General features: G+C 46.3%; 1 protein-coding gene across 1 annotated transcript in view; it reads right to left on the bottom strand.

Annotated features, from left to right (window-relative positions):
* The window catches only part of LOC118769575 (peroxisome proliferator-activated receptor gamma coactivator 1-alpha-like), a 37,577-nt gene that overhangs the window by 8,469 nt on the left and 10,997 nt on the right, over positions 1-18,111 (bottom strand). Inside the window, exons 3-8 of the mRNA XM_036516730.1 lie at positions 11,174-11,368; positions 10,274-10,396; positions 8,889-9,183; positions 7,131-7,176; positions 6,902-6,975; positions 2,143-3,106 (exon numbers count right to left, since the gene is read on the bottom strand). Coding sequence (XP_036372623.1) covers positions 2,143-3,106; positions 6,902-6,975; positions 7,131-7,176; positions 8,889-9,183; positions 10,274-10,396; positions 11,174-11,368 — 1,697 coding nt within the window. The remainder of the gene's footprint in view (positions 1-2,142; positions 3,107-6,901; positions 6,976-7,130; positions 7,177-8,888; positions 9,184-10,273; positions 10,397-11,173; positions 11,369-18,111) is intronic.

Below are 18,111 nucleotides of genomic sequence, written 5' to 3'. Positions count from 1 at the left end.
TAATGCTTTATAACAATACACAAGGGTCACTGAGGACCTTTGTGAACAGGGTCCCTATAACAGTCTCATGTTTCTGTCTTTTGGCTGAAGACTCCCAAAATCTTTGTGGCGTAAAGAATGCGCTAGTGCCACACCTCCACGAAGACATTTCTTCAAACACCGCCACGCTCAATTTCTAGGCTAGTTTTTTTATCCAATGAATGAAACTTATATTGCCCTGCCTCTTCTCTCACTGATGGCATTCAGAGCTCTAGAGGAAAAAACTGCAGCGCTCCATCTTTACTGATACATCAGGTGCTTCCAGTCCAGAATCATCTGCAGCTGGCCTTTTCATGGAGGGTATTAAAAAAGGACTCAGGGAAGGAAGCAAGCCAACAAACATCTGTAAGGGCGCTGTGGAAAAATCACTTGAAGGGGGCAGGACTGCTCTTCAGCACCAGTGTTAAATCCACCCAGGATCACTCGGGTTAGTTCCACTTCCACCCCCCCACCCCCCAATACGTCTTTCCATCAAATGGAAATTCTGCTCAATCAATTCCAATTCAATTCTAATTCCACTCCTCGAGATATTACCTAAAATTGTGTAGCCAAGTGTACGGTCTCTCATCCGCCGAATGCGTAAGTCATCAGTTGCTGATTATTATTGTTCATATGAATAAATATTGATTTCCACGGGGCAGTTATTGCAGTAGGCAATTGCACACGGCATTGCGTTTGTAAGCACATGGAACGAAAACCTGGGAACAAAGCCAACGCTGTCAATAAGTCAACACGCGATGATTTCAGTGTGGAAAAATAATGCACAACCATCACACCGGCATAAAAATAACAACGTGCTAATTCAGGTCTAAGGAAACTAAACTTAGCATTCACGCTAACTGCCTCCGTTCAAGAGGTGACTGAATGATCCAGCAGGAGTGAAGGCAGTCTGTGTTGCGCTAATCTGAGGCTCATCTTCTCAGCAGGGCACTCGAGCTCAGCTGAGCTCTTCAAGGGAGCGCTCCTACTGTCAGCGTGAGCTGGAGATGTTTTAGAAGGCAGATTTCAGAACTTCGGCGGGGTTGCTTTTAAAAGGAGAGCGGCGCTTGGAGGGTGCCTCCGACCAATCTGCCTAAACTGAAATAAATAAATTAAGGAATTAATTAAAACGCAGACGGATTCAAACTCCTTGATCTGCGTCGCTCTAACTTCTAATTAAGTCAGAGGTATTAATTAAACACCACCGAAACGACCCAGAAATGAACCCTTTGACTTTCGGCTGTTAGCGGAGGTCTCCCCGCGATAAGCAGGGGGGATCGGAGGCGCAAGAACAACAGGATTACTCCAGGTATTCGATTTCACAAGACGCTCTCGTGTCAGATCGCTGTTCGGGGGCTGTGTATTACAAAGTCATAAATGCCCCGTGGGAGGGCTGAGCACACACGGTGCCTTTCACCGAGCAAAAAGTTCAAATGTAATCATTCCTTTGCATCGCATTGCTGTTCAACCAACTCCAGAGGACATGAGCAGACAACCAGTTAATAAACACTGTAGGAAACAGGCTTCCTTTTTTCCAGCCTACCTGCATTAGATTTACAATTGATTTAACACTCCTTTGAAACAAGCGCAGTGTAAATATTAGCATATGACGGTGCAGGAGGGGGGCACAAGGTAATTTGTGATGAGTACACCTTGAATCTTAGGTTTCTGATTTATATTTTTGCAGCTAATTGGAGCTATTCAAACATTCCTCACTTCTGAGGCAAGGCGAAGGTTCTAGATGGAAGTTTCATATTATTTATCATCATATTGCAGAAGAGGAGGAGGGTTGAGCCAATAGCCAATACAGCCAAGCCATAGTGTGAGGGCAGAAATCCATCTCACTATCTGCAAACAGTAATTGTGGTTTATGTCTATGATTTTTCCACTTGCAGTAATTCTACACCCAATAGCGAGTTATATTGTTGTTGAAGTGTAGTTATATTTACTGCACTCCATTCTGCACATGCAAATGTCCAGACTTAAAGAGAAACCTGGCAGCTAAGAGGGACGTTTGATTCATGCTGCTCATGCGCTATGCTATGCTAATCTCCCTTCAGCCTGCCTTTGTTTCGGCGCACAGTGACGCGAGTGAAGACACCTGCTGCGGCACTGCGGTCTTACCGTGAGGATGAGCGGCTGTAGGGAGACCTGGACCGCGACCGAGGCGACCGCGAGTAGGAGCGCCGGCCTTGGCGGTGAGACCCGGGTTTGGAGCGCGACCGGGAGCCCGACCGGGGCCAGCGGAAGTGCTGGGGGGAGAGGCGGGATTTCGGGGGGGAGACGGAGCCCCGCGAGGGTGAGCAGCTGGACAGGGAGCAGGACGGGGAGCCCTCGAACAGCAGGTCTGGGTGGGACCCCTCCCAGGGGAACAGGAATCTGTCACTCTCCTCCTCACTGTCCTCCAGGACCCCCTCCAGGGGCAGACCCGGGTTCAAGTAGCCAGGCAGCTTGCAGTAATACTCGTCATCCGAGTGGCTGTCCTGCAGTGGTGGGGTGGGCTCCACCTTCTCCTCCTTGTAGATGGCTTCCTTGGGGAGGCCAAAGTGCTTGTTAAGCTCCGCCCTGATTTCCTGGTCACGGAGCATCTTCCTGGAGTGGGAGGAGTGATTCTGGGGCCCGCCCTCTTTGCTGCCTTTCAGCTCCGGCTCTGCCCTCGAAAACGGGCGGCCCAAGGAAGAGGAGGAGGAGGAAGAGGAAGAAGGTGCCACGGCGGGATCCCTGCATTCCGCACGCCTGAGCTCGGAGCGGCCCGGGGCGGCCGCCGTGGAGACGTCTCGTTTTGTGCTTGAGGACTGGCAGTAGTCGTGGTCGCCAAACAGGCGTGGGGCGGGCCGCTTGCCCCTACGCTCCTCCTGGCCCCCCAGGGGTAGGGCTGACATCTTGCTCAGCTGGGCATACAGCTCAGTCTGCTGGGGGCCCTTCTTTGCGGGGTTGGCGGGCAGGAGGCAGGGGGCGGGGTCGCCGCACCCCGCCCTCTTGCTGGCAAGGGCCCCGGAGCTGCACGAGGAAGCCTTTGTTTTGATCGAAGCTTTGAAAGGACTCTCTTGACTGGCTTTGTGAGGAGGTGTGGTAGGTGGTGTCAGACCTGCAGATCGATAAAACAAGAAGACTTACTACATTAATTCACACCCCCCCCCCCTCCGCAGCAAGCATGGGACCTGACACACAAGGCATGCAAGGTTGATTACAATATTCACTTTTTCCTCACTCAGATTGTAATCTATCTTTTATTGCAATCTTGACTGATTAATTAGTACTGCATGGCTGTGCTGCTCCACTTTGGCAAATCCCCACGCTACCATAAATCTGAATTAGCAGTAGAGGACTGTACAGGTAGCTCTGCTGTGATCGCAGATAATTCTACATCTTTCAAAGGGTCTAACATGCCCTGGAACGTGGCCAACAGCCTGGACTCAAAATAAACATTTGTTTGACATTAATCCAATGGATATGATTTTCCAATCCTTTCCACTCAAGGATTTTTTAAAAATATTTTATCAGAGTGTGGGAATGGATTTCTATGCCACAGCCAATCTGTGATAATGCCATTAAAGTCGTAATGAAAACCGCGTGACTGAAGGAGAACCCCGCTGCTTCACCTCGGTGGTGAACCTCGCCAATCCTGACGGATTTATGCCGAGACAGATGGCCGGTGCGCGCGGGGGCCCCGGGGGGAGCCTTTAACGGCACCGTTAATGCTTTAATACACTCCACTCATCAACGCGCTCAGAGACCTCGGTGTTTGAGTACTGTGCATTCCGCTGTTTTTCAGTGCAAAGGCCTCTTGGCGAATAGCAACGCATGGTTTCTGTGTGTGTGGACACGTCCACACTCAGCCTCGTCTGGATGAGACAGAGTCAGATGGACAGCTCTGGTTTCACTGGCCTTCACAGCCAGCTCTCTTTAGGACTGCATGAGTGAAACACGTTCTGACAAGAAGGGGCAGAAAGTTCTGCCAAGGAACTTCGGTTTTTTCCCCTGGAAATGCAACCGGTGCAAACAGGACTCAAACAAGCCTTTATGGTGATGAAACAACCGAAATAAACTTAAGAGCCTGAGCCAAAGCTATCCAAAACTAAACAAAAAAACAGTCATAATATACATTTTCCCTTTTCTAAATTTAATGCTAATCACAAATCACTTTCTCAGTTCTGTTCATCTCAGTGGCAAAACAGCTCTACACAGTTCTCCTCAGTTTCATGACAAAACCATAATCACAGTGTACAGTGAACCTGTCAGCATAGTAGCACATGGGTAAAGCATCAGCCTTGTTTCCACAGCACTTTGGAACCAATGCCCATGCAGTTTTGGGAGGGGTTCTAATGCTAATAACTGCTGCGGCTGGTACAACTTTACAACTATGCACCAGTTATGGCTACATGACCCCCCCCCCCCCCCCCCCATGCACCTGGGGACAAAAAAAATGCATCAGCTCTTCCACCAAGGCCATGTGAACAGCCTAGCACAAGGTGTGAGACCAGGACAGGTATTGATGAAGTAGTCTATATACAATACTAATGTGTATATTTGCATTACGTGTGCAATAGTCCTGTGTGCAACACTTCATGCTTATCTGCGTCTGTCTAGCTCAATGTCTTTAGTTTTTATATTTTAAAGCATTAATATGTATGAGGAGAATCCAAAGAGAAATTTCCACAACTGTGGATAAGCTGTTCTATTCTACTCTAAGAATGAGCCGGAAGGGACGTGATCTCTCCTTGATGACAAAAGAAAAACATTCACTCAAGAGAGACTTCTGTCATGAGTAATCAACAAGGATTTTCTTCATTTCAGTCTTTCAAGGAAAATAAGAAGCACACCATCTACACTGTATCTCACCAACACTTTTTTTTTTTTTTTTTAAATATGGCTTCATTTCAAAGCGGAAACTACATCGAACAGATAAAACTAAGATATTAACGATCAATTCACTTGGGCAATTAAAATGACTGAACATTCCATATACTGACAGAAGAGCCATAGTGGAAATTTCCATGAACATACGGAAGGCACTTATTTATTACAGCAAGTGCCTGACCCCACCCCGCCCCCTTCCACCCTAACATCTAGTTAACAATTAAAGCAATTTAATCTCAGATGAAGCAGATTTCAGCTGGATAACCTAAACCTGTCCCTTCAGGACATATTAACTCACAGCAAGCGGATGACCCCCTTACCCTCCAATTCTTTAGAAAATTTTTATAGACTTCTTCTCCATGTTTCTTCCTTTGGAAATGCCTTCTTCATAGGATGCTATACTATAACCCTAGATAAGACAGAGCATCAGGATATAGCCTTATGAACAATGGATAAATCAGGGATTCAATGCAAGGGTTTCTGCTGCCAGTGGAATGCTGCGTATTTGTGCTTTGGATTTTGTCTCAGGCAAGGGGCCAACCCCCAGCAGTAAAGCTGAGGACATATTAACAGGTTCTGATTAAAGTTGAACCTGCCCCTAATGCTGACCTGAGTGTCCCTGCTGCTTTCTAGACCTCCAGCTGTACCCACACACACACTCACACACACACTGGCACGTATGGACACCAAGCAAAAACACATACGGATATGAACACATATGTACAACCATGTGCACACACACACACACACACACACACACACACACAAATACACACACACACACACACACACCTACGTCACCGCAAGCACAAACATGACGTGCACAAAGTTCAATCTAAACTCATGTCAGGTCAAGTGAAACCTGGAACAGCAGTCACAAGCTTCCTGGCCTTCCATTCCTGCATCCAAACTGGTTTTCAAAAACACTGATTAAACCCACCGAACTAACCAGCACTCACGTAAACTGCCTTCAGCTATTTGGCAGGTGGGACATTGGTTTGAGAAAAATATGGATGCACACTTCACAGGCTCATTCCTGGTAGTCACTTAAAAGCAAATTGTTCACTTCCTGCCAGCCATTAAGAGTAAAAAGTCTTGACCTGAAATAAATCCAGTATAATTAATGCAGAGAAGAGAACTGCTGAAGCCCACAGTTTTAGCGTCAGCTGCCATTTTTGTCATTTAGGTTTAATTACCTTCACCTATAGCTTCCACTGACACTTGTAATTAATTAAAAAATAATAACAGCACTACTTCCACAACTAATTATACCGCCTTCTGCACTGACCTCATTTAGAAGATGGCACAATTAACATAAATATTAGGCTAGACATTGGAAACTACCTTTGTGTTCTATTCAAATAGCCATATTGTTTACGGAGGTGCAGATGATATCAGTAAAACTGGGCAGAACAAACCCAATTAATTCAAAAATAATGCTTCATCACTTCGTCTGCAATGTACTGGGCATGCAAGCATTGCAGTCAGAGAAAATTAGGATCTAGACAAGACTGCACAAAACCCCTCTGACGAACTCCTCAGGAGGTCTCCGGCATTCTAAGGATCTAATCAGTTTGGAGGCATATGGATCTCCACCGAGTTTTCCTTCACCTCAAACCTTGGGCCTTTTGCAAAATAAACAAGACTTTAGGTTGCATGCCAAAGTCAAAGAGCCCTAGCTATCTTAATCAATATAGTGAGCTGATTTGTCAAACTCCATTGTTCAATGCAAAACATTTTTCTGCCGATTACCTTTTCTATGGGAAGACAATCATGGGAAGACAATCAGATGGCAACACTATATTAACATCATTGCATTATTTATTTGCCTACTAAATAAGCCCTTATTCTGTGTGACATATAGTAGGTTGTACACTTACTAAGGCAATCCAGATTGAGTGTCTCCCTCAGAAGTAAAACAGCAGTGCTCAGCAGTCAAGTGAGCAACCTTCTGGTTGCAAGGTCAGCTCCCTAGCTGCTATGCTACATTATTGCCCAGTTATTTTTGAGCATATCCTCTTACCTGGAGTCCCAGACAGCTCCACACTCAATGCGCGCTCAATGGTTTTGTTCTCAAACGGTGATTCCTTGTGGTCACTGAAACACAAAAGGTACACATTTACCTACGGTGGAGTAGAGCGATGGTTATAATGATTTTAATGATTATTTAAATGGAAATGAAAGGGATAAAATGCCTCTTTGTTGCTTTTTTGGGGTTATGTTTTGTTTCTCTATAAAAATCTCTCACTTACTTTGGAGACTCTGGGGTCAAAGGAAGTGGCAAGGTGGTTGGTTTGGCTGTAGAACACAAAGGAGGATGGGAAATTATTTATTTAACTAGATCACACTGAACTTGCAAGATTCCAAATTCACATCTACATTTCAGTCTCAGTTGTGATCATAAACAGCATTTTTTTTGTCGCAAACCCAACCCAGGGGGTTAAATGTTTTCCATAGTCCTTTAAAGACAGTGGATTCTACACCTAGACCCCTTTTTTGTTCTTTTTTTGGAATGAAATGATGACACATGTGTTCCGTTTCATGGTTTTTTTCTAGACTAACCAACTCAAACAGAAAATACCAAAAGAAGGAAAGAAAAAGAACAGAAAAAAACACAAGCAATAAAGTCCGCAACACCAGGCGAGACATTATTCCACATGCAGAAAACCAAACACAGAAGAAGAACAAGAAGAGCAAGAAAGAAGAATCAAGCAAGCTTGTGCTTTTGCCAGAGGCTCTGATCATTGACAAGCTTAGCTAAGGAATGCATCTCAATTAAACAGCTATGTCGCTCCACCACCACTCTGAGGCTTCTCACACATACAAACATTCAGCTTAATCTAGTCCGAAAGTGGCAGACTGAGTATTAATTAATGTAACCTGACGTAAAAGCCCCCTCGGCCCCTTAAATGTATTCTTCAGGGACTGATCTGTGTGCAAGGGCTGTGTCTTGCTTCTTCGCAGGCTTTTTAGGAAAGCTGCTGTCTACATGAATACGAGGTACAGTTGGCTGACTGTTTTCAAAGTGATCGTTAAAGTCAGATTAGCAAAGGGGGTTAGTATGGAGTCAAATGAAGACGTGGTTAAAGCAAGAGAGGAGGGGTTGGGGGGGGGGCGGTGGGGCAGGGGAGAGAGGGCAGAGATTCTGTGATGATTACCTAACAGTGGGAGGACCTGGTCGTCGGGGTGCTTGGAGAGTGCCTGCCTGTGTGGGTGCTGCTCTTGTGTGACGGAGGGGGGGAGGTCACCTAATGAGATAACAGAGGCTGGGAAAAGGGGGCTCAAGGAGCCCAGTGAGAATGGCGCGGGGCTGCCCATGACATCATCGCAAAAACCCCACTCGCCACAGCCCACTTGGTCCACGGAGCCTTCTGAGCATCCCAGCTCTGACTCCTGGCCTGGCTCACTATCCCAGCAGTCTGCACCGAGCACTTCGGGCAGCGTGAGCTTGAGATCGGGCCCTTCGGACTGCATGCTGCCCCAGCCACTGGCGGGCGACACAAGTCGGTCCATCTCAACTCCACCCTGGCTTGGAGGCTCACCATTTGAGAGGGATGTGAAATGGTTTCGGCTGTGTTGACTCTGGTAAGAGGTTGGCATCTGCTGGGGCCAATGAGAGGGGTAGCCTGGCTCCTGTCTTTTTCTAATGGTCACTGTGACGTGTCTGTGCATCTCCCTGCTGTCCACAGCATTGCCCGAGTGCTTTCTAACCAACACACGGTCCGCCTCAAGGCAACGCCCACAGCTGCCCGTTGGATTCATATCTCTAGGGGGGAGAGAGTATGAATGCATATATGTAATGAACCTAGCAGCTGCCGGGGCCGGCGGCCAACCTGGTGGACTTGCTTTTTCACTGGACCTGTGTTCTAATTTGGTGCAGCTGTGGCTGTCCCTGCAGGCTGGTAACATGGGCTCAGAGCGGCCCTCAACTCCGGCCCTGTGGGGGCAACCTGTCCGTTTCCCAGCCCCCACTCCGGCCAAACCACACCCGTCTGCACGCCGGACCTCACCTCGCTGGTGGTGCTGCTGCGCCGAGGACAGCTTCTTCTTGGAGGAGGATGAGGACGAGGAGGAGGACGAGGGTGATGATGAGAAGGCGGACGAGGAGGAGGAGGAGTACGAGGAGGTGGAAGAGGAGGACGGCGAGGATGAGGAGGAGGAGGAAGCCTCGCCGCTTTTGTCTTTGCTGCTCCTCTGTGCTTTGGTCTGGAGGGTCTCATCACTGGACGTGAGGTACTTGAGCAGCTCCACGCAGGGGCGTCTGGTCGCCCTGTTCTGCTGTTTGCTGCTCCAGGGATTCTCCGCCTGGAAACAGGGGCACCGAAAATACCAGTGTTAATGGTTGTCAGGCTATAACAGGCAGCCATAACAAAGCTAACTCAGATTAATTTGGGCTGTGCTGTGGTGTAATGGTTAAGGTGAGGCTTTAAGCGCAAAGGTTGTCAGCTTGTTTCTGAAGAATGAGCACTGCTACTGTACACTTGATGAAGGTGTTTTACTTTAATACATTTAGCGAATATTGAGCTTCACAAACTAACATGTAAAATTAAAGATGTAAAAATAATGAGTGAGAACCTCAATTAAAATCTCCACTGCATTGAAACATTTAAAGCCACACTTGCTTTATGCATGGAGTTGGATCAAAGAGTAGAAAGCATCAGAAAGAACTCTTGATTCCCCAGAAATGAATTAGTCAAAATCATATCTGCAGTGGTGGAAGTGATAATTTTAATGTATTACACTATCACATTTCATAATCATGGCTTTTGTATGGCTACAGACTTTCCAGTTTGTGAAAGAAAATGACATCATCGGATCATCAAAGGTTGGAGCCTTTTCAAGCTCACAGAGTCTGCAGCTGCACTGCAATAATGTGACAGTGTGCCAACTGAACATGACTAAACTTTCAACTCAACAATCATTGTACTTAGCACAGTTTTTAAAAAGTCCAGATTATGAATCTGTGCTGTAAACTTGAACAAAAATGGTCATGGTTTTTTCCCACTTCTAAAGAGCCATTTTGATTTTCATTGACATAGTTAATAATTACCTGCCTCTCATACGAAACATGCGTACTTTCTTGTTGGGTGAAACTGATTAAGTAAAAAATTTTTTTGCTTTAAGCAATTGGTATCACTTTCACTACACAGCTGGAAGCTCTCTCCTCAAATGAGCGAAACGTTACAGTGAACAGAGCGTTGGCTTGCTGCTGCCTTGATGTGCAACACGGAAGCCTGGCGGTAATCAGTAGGTTCTTGTTACAACGATATGGCACCAGGGAGGAAACGGGGGGGAATCGGTAGTTAACAATCACGCCCGGGACGACAACAAACGCTAAACAAACGCTAAACAAACGCGCAGGGCCTTTCATGTAAACATCGCGGCGGGCGGCTACCTTGGCGACAGCAGATGCTGGTCTGATCCGGTGGCTGCCGGCTGCATGGTTCTGCGCCTTGCCACCTGTGTATTGATTATAGCTGAGCTGCGAGTTGGCGGGTGCCAGCAGGAGCTTCTTCAGCTGCAGGTAAACAGGAGACAAAGCAAAGCGCGTGAGGGAGGCGTGTGCGTTCTTAAACGTTCTCTATCCGTGAGTGACTGACAGTCGCTTGCCTCCATCTTCACAGCGTACATGGTAATCATGTTCAACCTTACGAGTAGCCAAATAAATGTATGATGCAGGCAGGCTCTGCTCCCCCCTCAGAGAGAAGCAACCTGTGTCATCACAACAGCTGCGTCCATGTACACACTAATAAAACACATGTGACACGCATGGGTTTAACAAGTCAGTTGTGACGGGCCAGTATAGAGTAAAATGAATAATGACACAACAAACAAAGTGATATATTTAAGGTCAGGTCATCCCAACCGTAAAAAAACAGCAGGGCTGAGTGGTTTTGTCAATAGAGGATTGAATGGACAAGCGCACTGTATACATTCAGGCGTGCAATTTCACCAATCCTCTGCAGTTTTGGGCTTGAATGAGCACCAAGGGTCTTTCATTGTATACCTTTCTTTTAGAATTTAACATATATTTAACAATATGTAATTCCTTTGAACTCAGCCAAATTTCAGAATTAAAGGATTTCTTGAATTTTTTTTTAGAAAGGGTTTGTTTTTTTCAGTCTTTATATGGTTTCTAGTTTATGTCAGTGACCTGTCATAAAAGTGTACATGAGAGGGAAAAGACAGTAAAGTAAATTGAAGGCTACAGTGCATTGTTGTTGAATCCAGGCCACAGAGTATATGTTGTTTGGATGGAGGAGGTGAGGATCTCAGCAGGTGTTTACAGACTTACTAGAGAAGGCTCCTCCGCCTCCAGGGGCTGTGGGGGAACGTCGGGCGTGGAGGGACAGCTCTGCCCGCTGGCATTGGTCACGTCCCCATCTGCCAGGGCCTCGAACGAAGGCAAGCCGTCCTCGTCCACCGGGATGCTGTCCAGGGTCTCCGTGAGCACAGCCAGCAGGTTGGCCTCATTCTCCTCATCTATCTTCTGTGGAGGGCAGGGGAGAAACAGAACGACTTAGATTTTTCTCTCCTTTTTTCGTAGCTGTGAGTGTGCGGTACTTTAATAAAGCATGACTCCGGTGTCCGAGCAAACATCTGCAGCGCCGCGCTTTAATTTTCTCTCTCTGCGTGAGTTCGGTCTGTCGCTCGTCCACCGAGCACACGGCGTACTGTTTCCAAAGTAACATTTCCCAAAAGGAAGGTGTTTGTGTAGCTGACACACAACACGCGCTTTGCAGGAGAAGGAGGCATGAAAGGGACGAAAAAAATAACGAACCTGACGTTAGGCTCTTCACACTGCCACTCCCCTGAAAACACCGGTGCCCTGTGAATGGTTAGCCTAGCAAGGATGTGTCTGAGAGAAACCTCCACATTTATGGTGGAAAATTACATAATCTCAATGGAAAATTACAGATTGTCAGTGGAAAAGTACAGAATTTCAACACATCAGCTTCCCAATGGAAAATCACAGAATCAAGTGGAATGTGATTGAGTATCGGACACTGCTTAATGTAAAAGCCTTTAAAGGCTTTCATTTACAGCCTATTAGTAGCTGCTGGCTGGTGTGTCCTCGTGTGCAGCAAGGCGCTGCAAACACAATCAGGAAGACAGCCTCCCCTTAAAAGGATGTGCAGCAGAGCAAGGGAACGGCAAGAGCCACCGGACATCATTCATGAAGAGGGGTGACACGTGCAGAGCCGCCCGGGTAGGGGCTCCTATTACGGCCAATCAGAGCGAGGCCTGTCGAGCGGACACCCCGTGGATCGCATGCGACGCAGGCCGTGTTACGAGTGAGCGGCCCCGTCAGATAATGAACACGCTCGGCTTGGGGGGTCTCCCGGGCGCTGGATGAATCCTTTTGTGTCCGTTCGATTTATCAGTCCCCCCCCCCCGATTACACGCCATTATGGAAATAAAGCCCTGCTTTCATCTTTCTCACGCACTGCCACTCATCCCGGATGAAGTGTAATGCTAAATGACTTCATAACAAAGCTGTAATAATGACATCAACATTTGAAATAGAACAAAGAGACACTTATTTATTTATTTGACTGATACCACCACGGATATTGCAATATGCGCTGCGGTTTGTGACCAGCATTAAGGGGGTAAGCCCCTAACACATTCAAACTTGGCTACATTCAAACTTACTGACAATTTACAGTAAGCAAGATATGCTTAGTCCAGAGAAATACCAGCTATTAAGTGCTACACAGCTGTGATCCAACGAGACAGGAAAAGAAGGAAAAGTTTTTTTCTGAACCAGCATGCTTTTAAAGGGGATACAAGGAGGCCAGTATCAGCAGGGGGTGACTGAATATCAGGCCATGCCGATAAAGTGAGATTTAGATTTGCAACCAGAAGGGTGAAGGTTCAAGGATAGGATATAGCGTTGCTGTTGCACCTTTGGTAAAGCCACTTAAGCAATATTGTTTCAGTAAATAAACACCGGTATACAAGAATAAGGAAATGTAAAATATAAGACAGGTAAAATAAATGGCCCTTGATAAAATTGTGTGGAAAGTGAATAAATAACAAAATAATGATAAAAACAGGCCATATTAGCGTATCAAAGCGCTCTTTTAGGTCTGTTTGGTTTAGACCTAAACAACATTCACACCTGACTTTGGAGTATGTTTTCTTTTCTCTCCTTCTTTTCTGCTAAGGTTACCAGCCCACATCCCTCCTTTTTACCATAAACGAAGAGCAGTTTTGATAGCAAACTCCGAAGGCCACGGGCCCGTTTGAGCCGAAAGGTCAGACCGCAGCTGCTGGCGTCTCCTGCATGCACTCCGCGCCCTTCACACTGGGAAGGGAACCAAGAAGTTGGAGGCTCCGGCTCGCAACAGCGGCCCACGGAGCCGCGCTGGCACGTGATTGGCCCAACAGTCAGCCCTGTCACCCACGTTCTGAGGATGCCTGGGAAATCTGAGAGGGGTCAGCATCGTGCACAACTGCATGGGAGCAAGACCTGGTTTTTTAGCTGTATGTGAGTGTTAGCTTTGGCTAATGAGGCAACACCTCAATGGTGTCTGGTCTGGCTTGCGAACCTAGTCACCAGGGCTGGCGCTATGGGGGTGCTTAGGGGTGCACTGCACCCCCAGACTGACCTCAGGGCACCTCCAGTTGTCTACTTATATCCCAGTGTCTACATAATATTTATTACGTTTTTTTAAGATATGTTTTGTGCCCCCCTTGCCAATTGCTCTCTGTTACACCAACATGGTACCTGGGGTTCAACAGGCTTCTGTGGTTTGCTGTCACACACACCATACCACAGAGGGTTTAAAACCACTCAGGGAGTGTTCTCAAACCTCTCACATTGGACAAATACTGGAGAACCACGCAGTCACTCACTGAGAGGAATTTGGACCTTCCCCAAACACCCTATGCCACACCTTCCCAAAGCCACAGCCGTGGCGGTTGCCAAGGTACAGGAAGCTGTGGTGCAAGCTTGAATTCCATCCAGTTCTGAACAGAGCTAATAAATTGTGTACACAACGGGGACACATCCAAATTCTGATTATGACATCTAAGTGTGCTTTATCTGAGGAATTTCAAATTCAATACACGCCACATATACTGTACAGTACCTGTGTTCAATGCAACCCTGCCCCCACCCTCTACACAGACACACACACACACACACACACACACACACACACACACACACACACACAGACACACACAGACACACACACACACACACACACACACACTGACCGTCAAAAATTAAAGGAAGTTTAACAATCAGGGGAGTAAGTCTAAAATCAGGACGTACTGACCCAATACAGCTGTAAAGTTTATAAAGTCTGCTGTTCACGTTTTTATAAAAAGTGCTATGTCAATTTGCTCAATTAACCACAAAACACACTGACACATTTCGGAAAAGAAAGCACAGGGTAGTTATTTGCTATCAGGTGAACCATTTAGTTATCGTACAGGTTGTTTTCGACACCTCTAAAGATCTCTAAGAACTCTTTTATGGAGTTCTATGGTGCCATTGTGTTCCACTGATACTGTTCATGACTTAGATAACAGGACTGTTTTGATTGTACACTTTTGAACTTCAAGACAAAAATCCGACCAACTGCTTCTCGCGGATTAGAAACTGCAAGGCAAGTACCAAGGACCAAATCTCAAGCAAACAACTTAAAAGCAAAGAGAAAAAAGGTGACAAAGTACTGTAATAAAAAAACCTGGACAGTCAATCACAAATAAGGTCATTTTTCCTTCCTAAACTAGGTTAAATTTCTATCATTCGAATGTGCAGTACATTGAATGAAGTTAAATCTGGTTTTCTTTGGAAAAACACATTTAACCTCTGTCTCTCTTTTGTAACACAAATGCTAAAGCAAAGACAATGCAAAAGGACAACCTATTGAAGAGCACCGCTCAACTGGAAAACCAAAGCAGCACTTGACCAAAGCAGCACTTGCATCTTGCCAATTAAAGGAAGGGGTCAAACGAGTGGAAGGCCTTCTGAAAAACCACCCAAATTGAACTAGTATCATTCGCTGCCACATATGAACTCCAACATGACAACTTGTTATAAAACAAATAAACGCATGATACTCCTTCTCATTACCGCCCCTGAGCCACGTTTCACAGGAAATAAATCAAAGTAGTTTGTGACAAAATGCCAGTCTCGCTGACACATCTCATGGCCACAGAGGCATAACATATGACAGCAGGCCGTCACAACTAAACCAGAAAAGACAGATCACATGGAATACAAAGCGGCTGCTCATTTAGCCGAACATACAGCGAGGGGCCGGAACATTCTGTTCCAGCCATATAGCGCACCTAAGCTAGCTCTGTGAGAAAATACAACATGGGAAGGGAGTTTGGTTACATGCATCAAGCGCTCATAAATCATCTTTACAAGGGCGTGTCCAACTGAACACGATCTCTGCGGTTCACACTTATGGAACGTTTCCAATCTCCAATTAGACATACGCCTTAAATGATAACGTCAAGGTTACCTACTGCTAACTCTTAGGAGAACAGCCCAAGGAGAACTTTAAAGTAAATGAGTAATAATTATGTTATTCTCTAGAGAGTAATACAAGCACCAGCACAGTCAGTAAGGGAATACACGACAGCCTGGAATTCAACACCATTAAATTCGCAGACTCAAGTGCACCAACTACAGACTCATCTTTCAAACAATAGGAGACTCATTACCATCTAGAAACAAGACTTGTGAATGCCATAAATTATTAACACCACTTCACCATGACTGGGAATCTTGGCAGGCGGACACTCTAAAGGGGGAATTGCTGGCGTCTACAATGAGGGACCGGCCCCCCCTCCCCCACCCCTCCCAAAAATAAATGTCCCCCCCAACACCCCGGCCTGAGCCCTTCCTTCCTTGGTAAGGGGGGCCATGAGCGGCGGCCTTCCCCCAAGACGCGGCAGTGAGTTTTAGAGAGCCGTGGCTCGTCTCATTTCCTCAGCCCAGCTTGCCGGGCAAAGATAAGGAGTGACAGGGGAGTGCCCGGGCCGGTCCGCGACAGTCCCCTTAAATGCCAGTGCCTTTGGTGATCCGCCGCTTTCGGGCAATTTCACACAGTCTGACTAATGCCACAGCAGGACTTGTCACGGGCGCCTTCCCCGGGCAGAGAGTGGAAGTGGAACTTCGGCGCAGATTAGCGAGCGGATGGAGACGCTCGTCAGGGACGACGGCACGGTTTCCGAGACACACCCAATGGTAACGGCAGCCGACATGGCAACGCACAAACCCACAGCTGTACGGATCTCTGTAAGCGAAAAAATGTGAAGGTCCCGTGGGATTCAACACGCTACCGCTGTCACTTTTCCTTCTTATAAATGACCATACTGTATTTGCACCGGATAGACTGCAAAAATCTGTTGAGAATTTGTTAGACTGCTTTGAGAGAGCGATTCAAGACATTACTTCTGAGGTGATATACCCAATCAAGGACCATAAATTCAACTGTTATCACCAGCAGTCTGTGAAAAATCAAGGAAAAAACCTTTTCCTTGGTCTCTGCTGACCAGAGCCAAGCAGGTCACCATAGCTAAGACTCAGAGAGTAGTTGAACAGGGTTCATTTTACAATCAGCCTTAGCCAGTAAGAATCTGCAGTGATGTCATGACTGTCCATGCCATGTCAGCCGCCAAGACAAGATGTCTCATTTAACACACCAGCCAACAATTAGCCTCGGTCATTGAAATTTGCCAAGGCGGACGCTTGTAAGCGTGCCAGACCACTGTTCAAGCTCTAAATCTGAGATTTAAGGCTTTCCGATCCCAGCAAGGTGCCAACAGGCAGAGCTACCACCTCTAGTGCCACGACTGCGCCGCAGATCAGTGGGAAGCCCACATTCATGAAGAATTGAGCTGTTGTAAAGCCAAAGGAAATATTATTATCACAGTCAACCCCCTACGACTGCACATCAGATAACTGCACATTCTATTTTATTGCATACTACGCAGCTGGTCCCTCTAACATCACATACTGTCCTTTGCATGCTCCATACTCATTGCACAACGATCCAGAGCTTATGCAATTTTCAGGAGTTAACTACATTACTCCTATTATTGTTATTAATATGGTATTTGCTTGGTTGATATCCTCATCCAGGGTAACTCACACAGCTGAAGAGAGCAGAGCAGAGGCGAGTAACCATGGTGAATAATCTCCGCCTTGAAGAAGGCTTGACTGGTTGAAACGCTTTGCTGTGTACCGCCCTGAGTGCATGTAGCTGACCTAAGGATTACTTGTCCGTTTCTCTATCTGTTTTCAGCCTCCTCTTATTCTGTTAATAACCATTTAATGAAAAACAGATAGAAATCACTGATTATTCACCAGCATTGCTCACCTCATCTCTGTGTGGCCTGAACCTTTCTTATTTTTTGAGCAGCCAGAACTTCCCAATGAATTCCAGTTGTGCATAACCTACAGGGCTGCTGGTTTATAATACATACAGTAACATCCATTATACAGCTGGAGAGTTAGGTTAAGTACAGCACCTTGCTTAAGAGAAAAGCAGCTCTGCAACCTTCGGTTTATAAACGCGGACGCTTAACCACCAGACAACCCAGCCGCCCCAACTTAAGTTCAGTGATAAACAGGGCAACCAGAGTAATTGGCAGACTCCGATAAAAATTAAGTTGCCAGCTTGTTCACACACAGATGAAGGAAACTGATTAAAAAGCAATTTGGCAGAATGGCGCTTCCAGTGTTCTTCCAGCAGGCCGGGGGCACAGCGGGGTGCAGAAGGCCAGACAGAGCCAGGGGGCCACCTCCAGAACTCTACGTGCATGTGGCTGCAGGAGATGCCACCCTCCAAAGCACCCAAATAATGAGTACGACAGAAACACCAGGAACTGAGTTCCGTTTAACTTTTGCTTCAGTTCAGACTTTTAGCCAAGTGACAGCTGGCTGGGGGCTCTTTATAGAGCAATCAGGAAATGTCCTTTTCTCTGAATCCTGCCTCAACAATATTATTATTTCATGCCTGAAGAACTGGAGGAAGCAAGAAGAGGAGGAGAGAAAAATCAAGGGAGTGTAACATTCATTTTGAGGTAAACCCTCAACATTCAACAGTGTGGGAATAATATAGCATGCAGTACATGGGAATTAAATGCTATGCAAATAGCTGTTAGCAAACAGCTGTTAGCTGTTTTACTTAATAATTTTAAATATTAATAAAATTTAATAAGCTTCATGTATCTTACAGAGGCCTGCACTTGCAAATA

Source organism: Megalops cyprinoides, chromosome 22 (assembly GCF_013368585.1).
Source record: "Megalops cyprinoides isolate fMegCyp1 chromosome 22, fMegCyp1.pri, whole genome shotgun sequence".
In the NCBI taxonomy this organism is placed as follows: Eukaryota; Metazoa; Chordata; class Actinopteri; order Elopiformes; family Megalopidae; genus Megalops; species Megalops cyprinoides.
The sequence above is the reverse complement of the archived record's forward strand: the minus strand, read 5'-3'. Positions and strand labels throughout refer to the sequence as shown.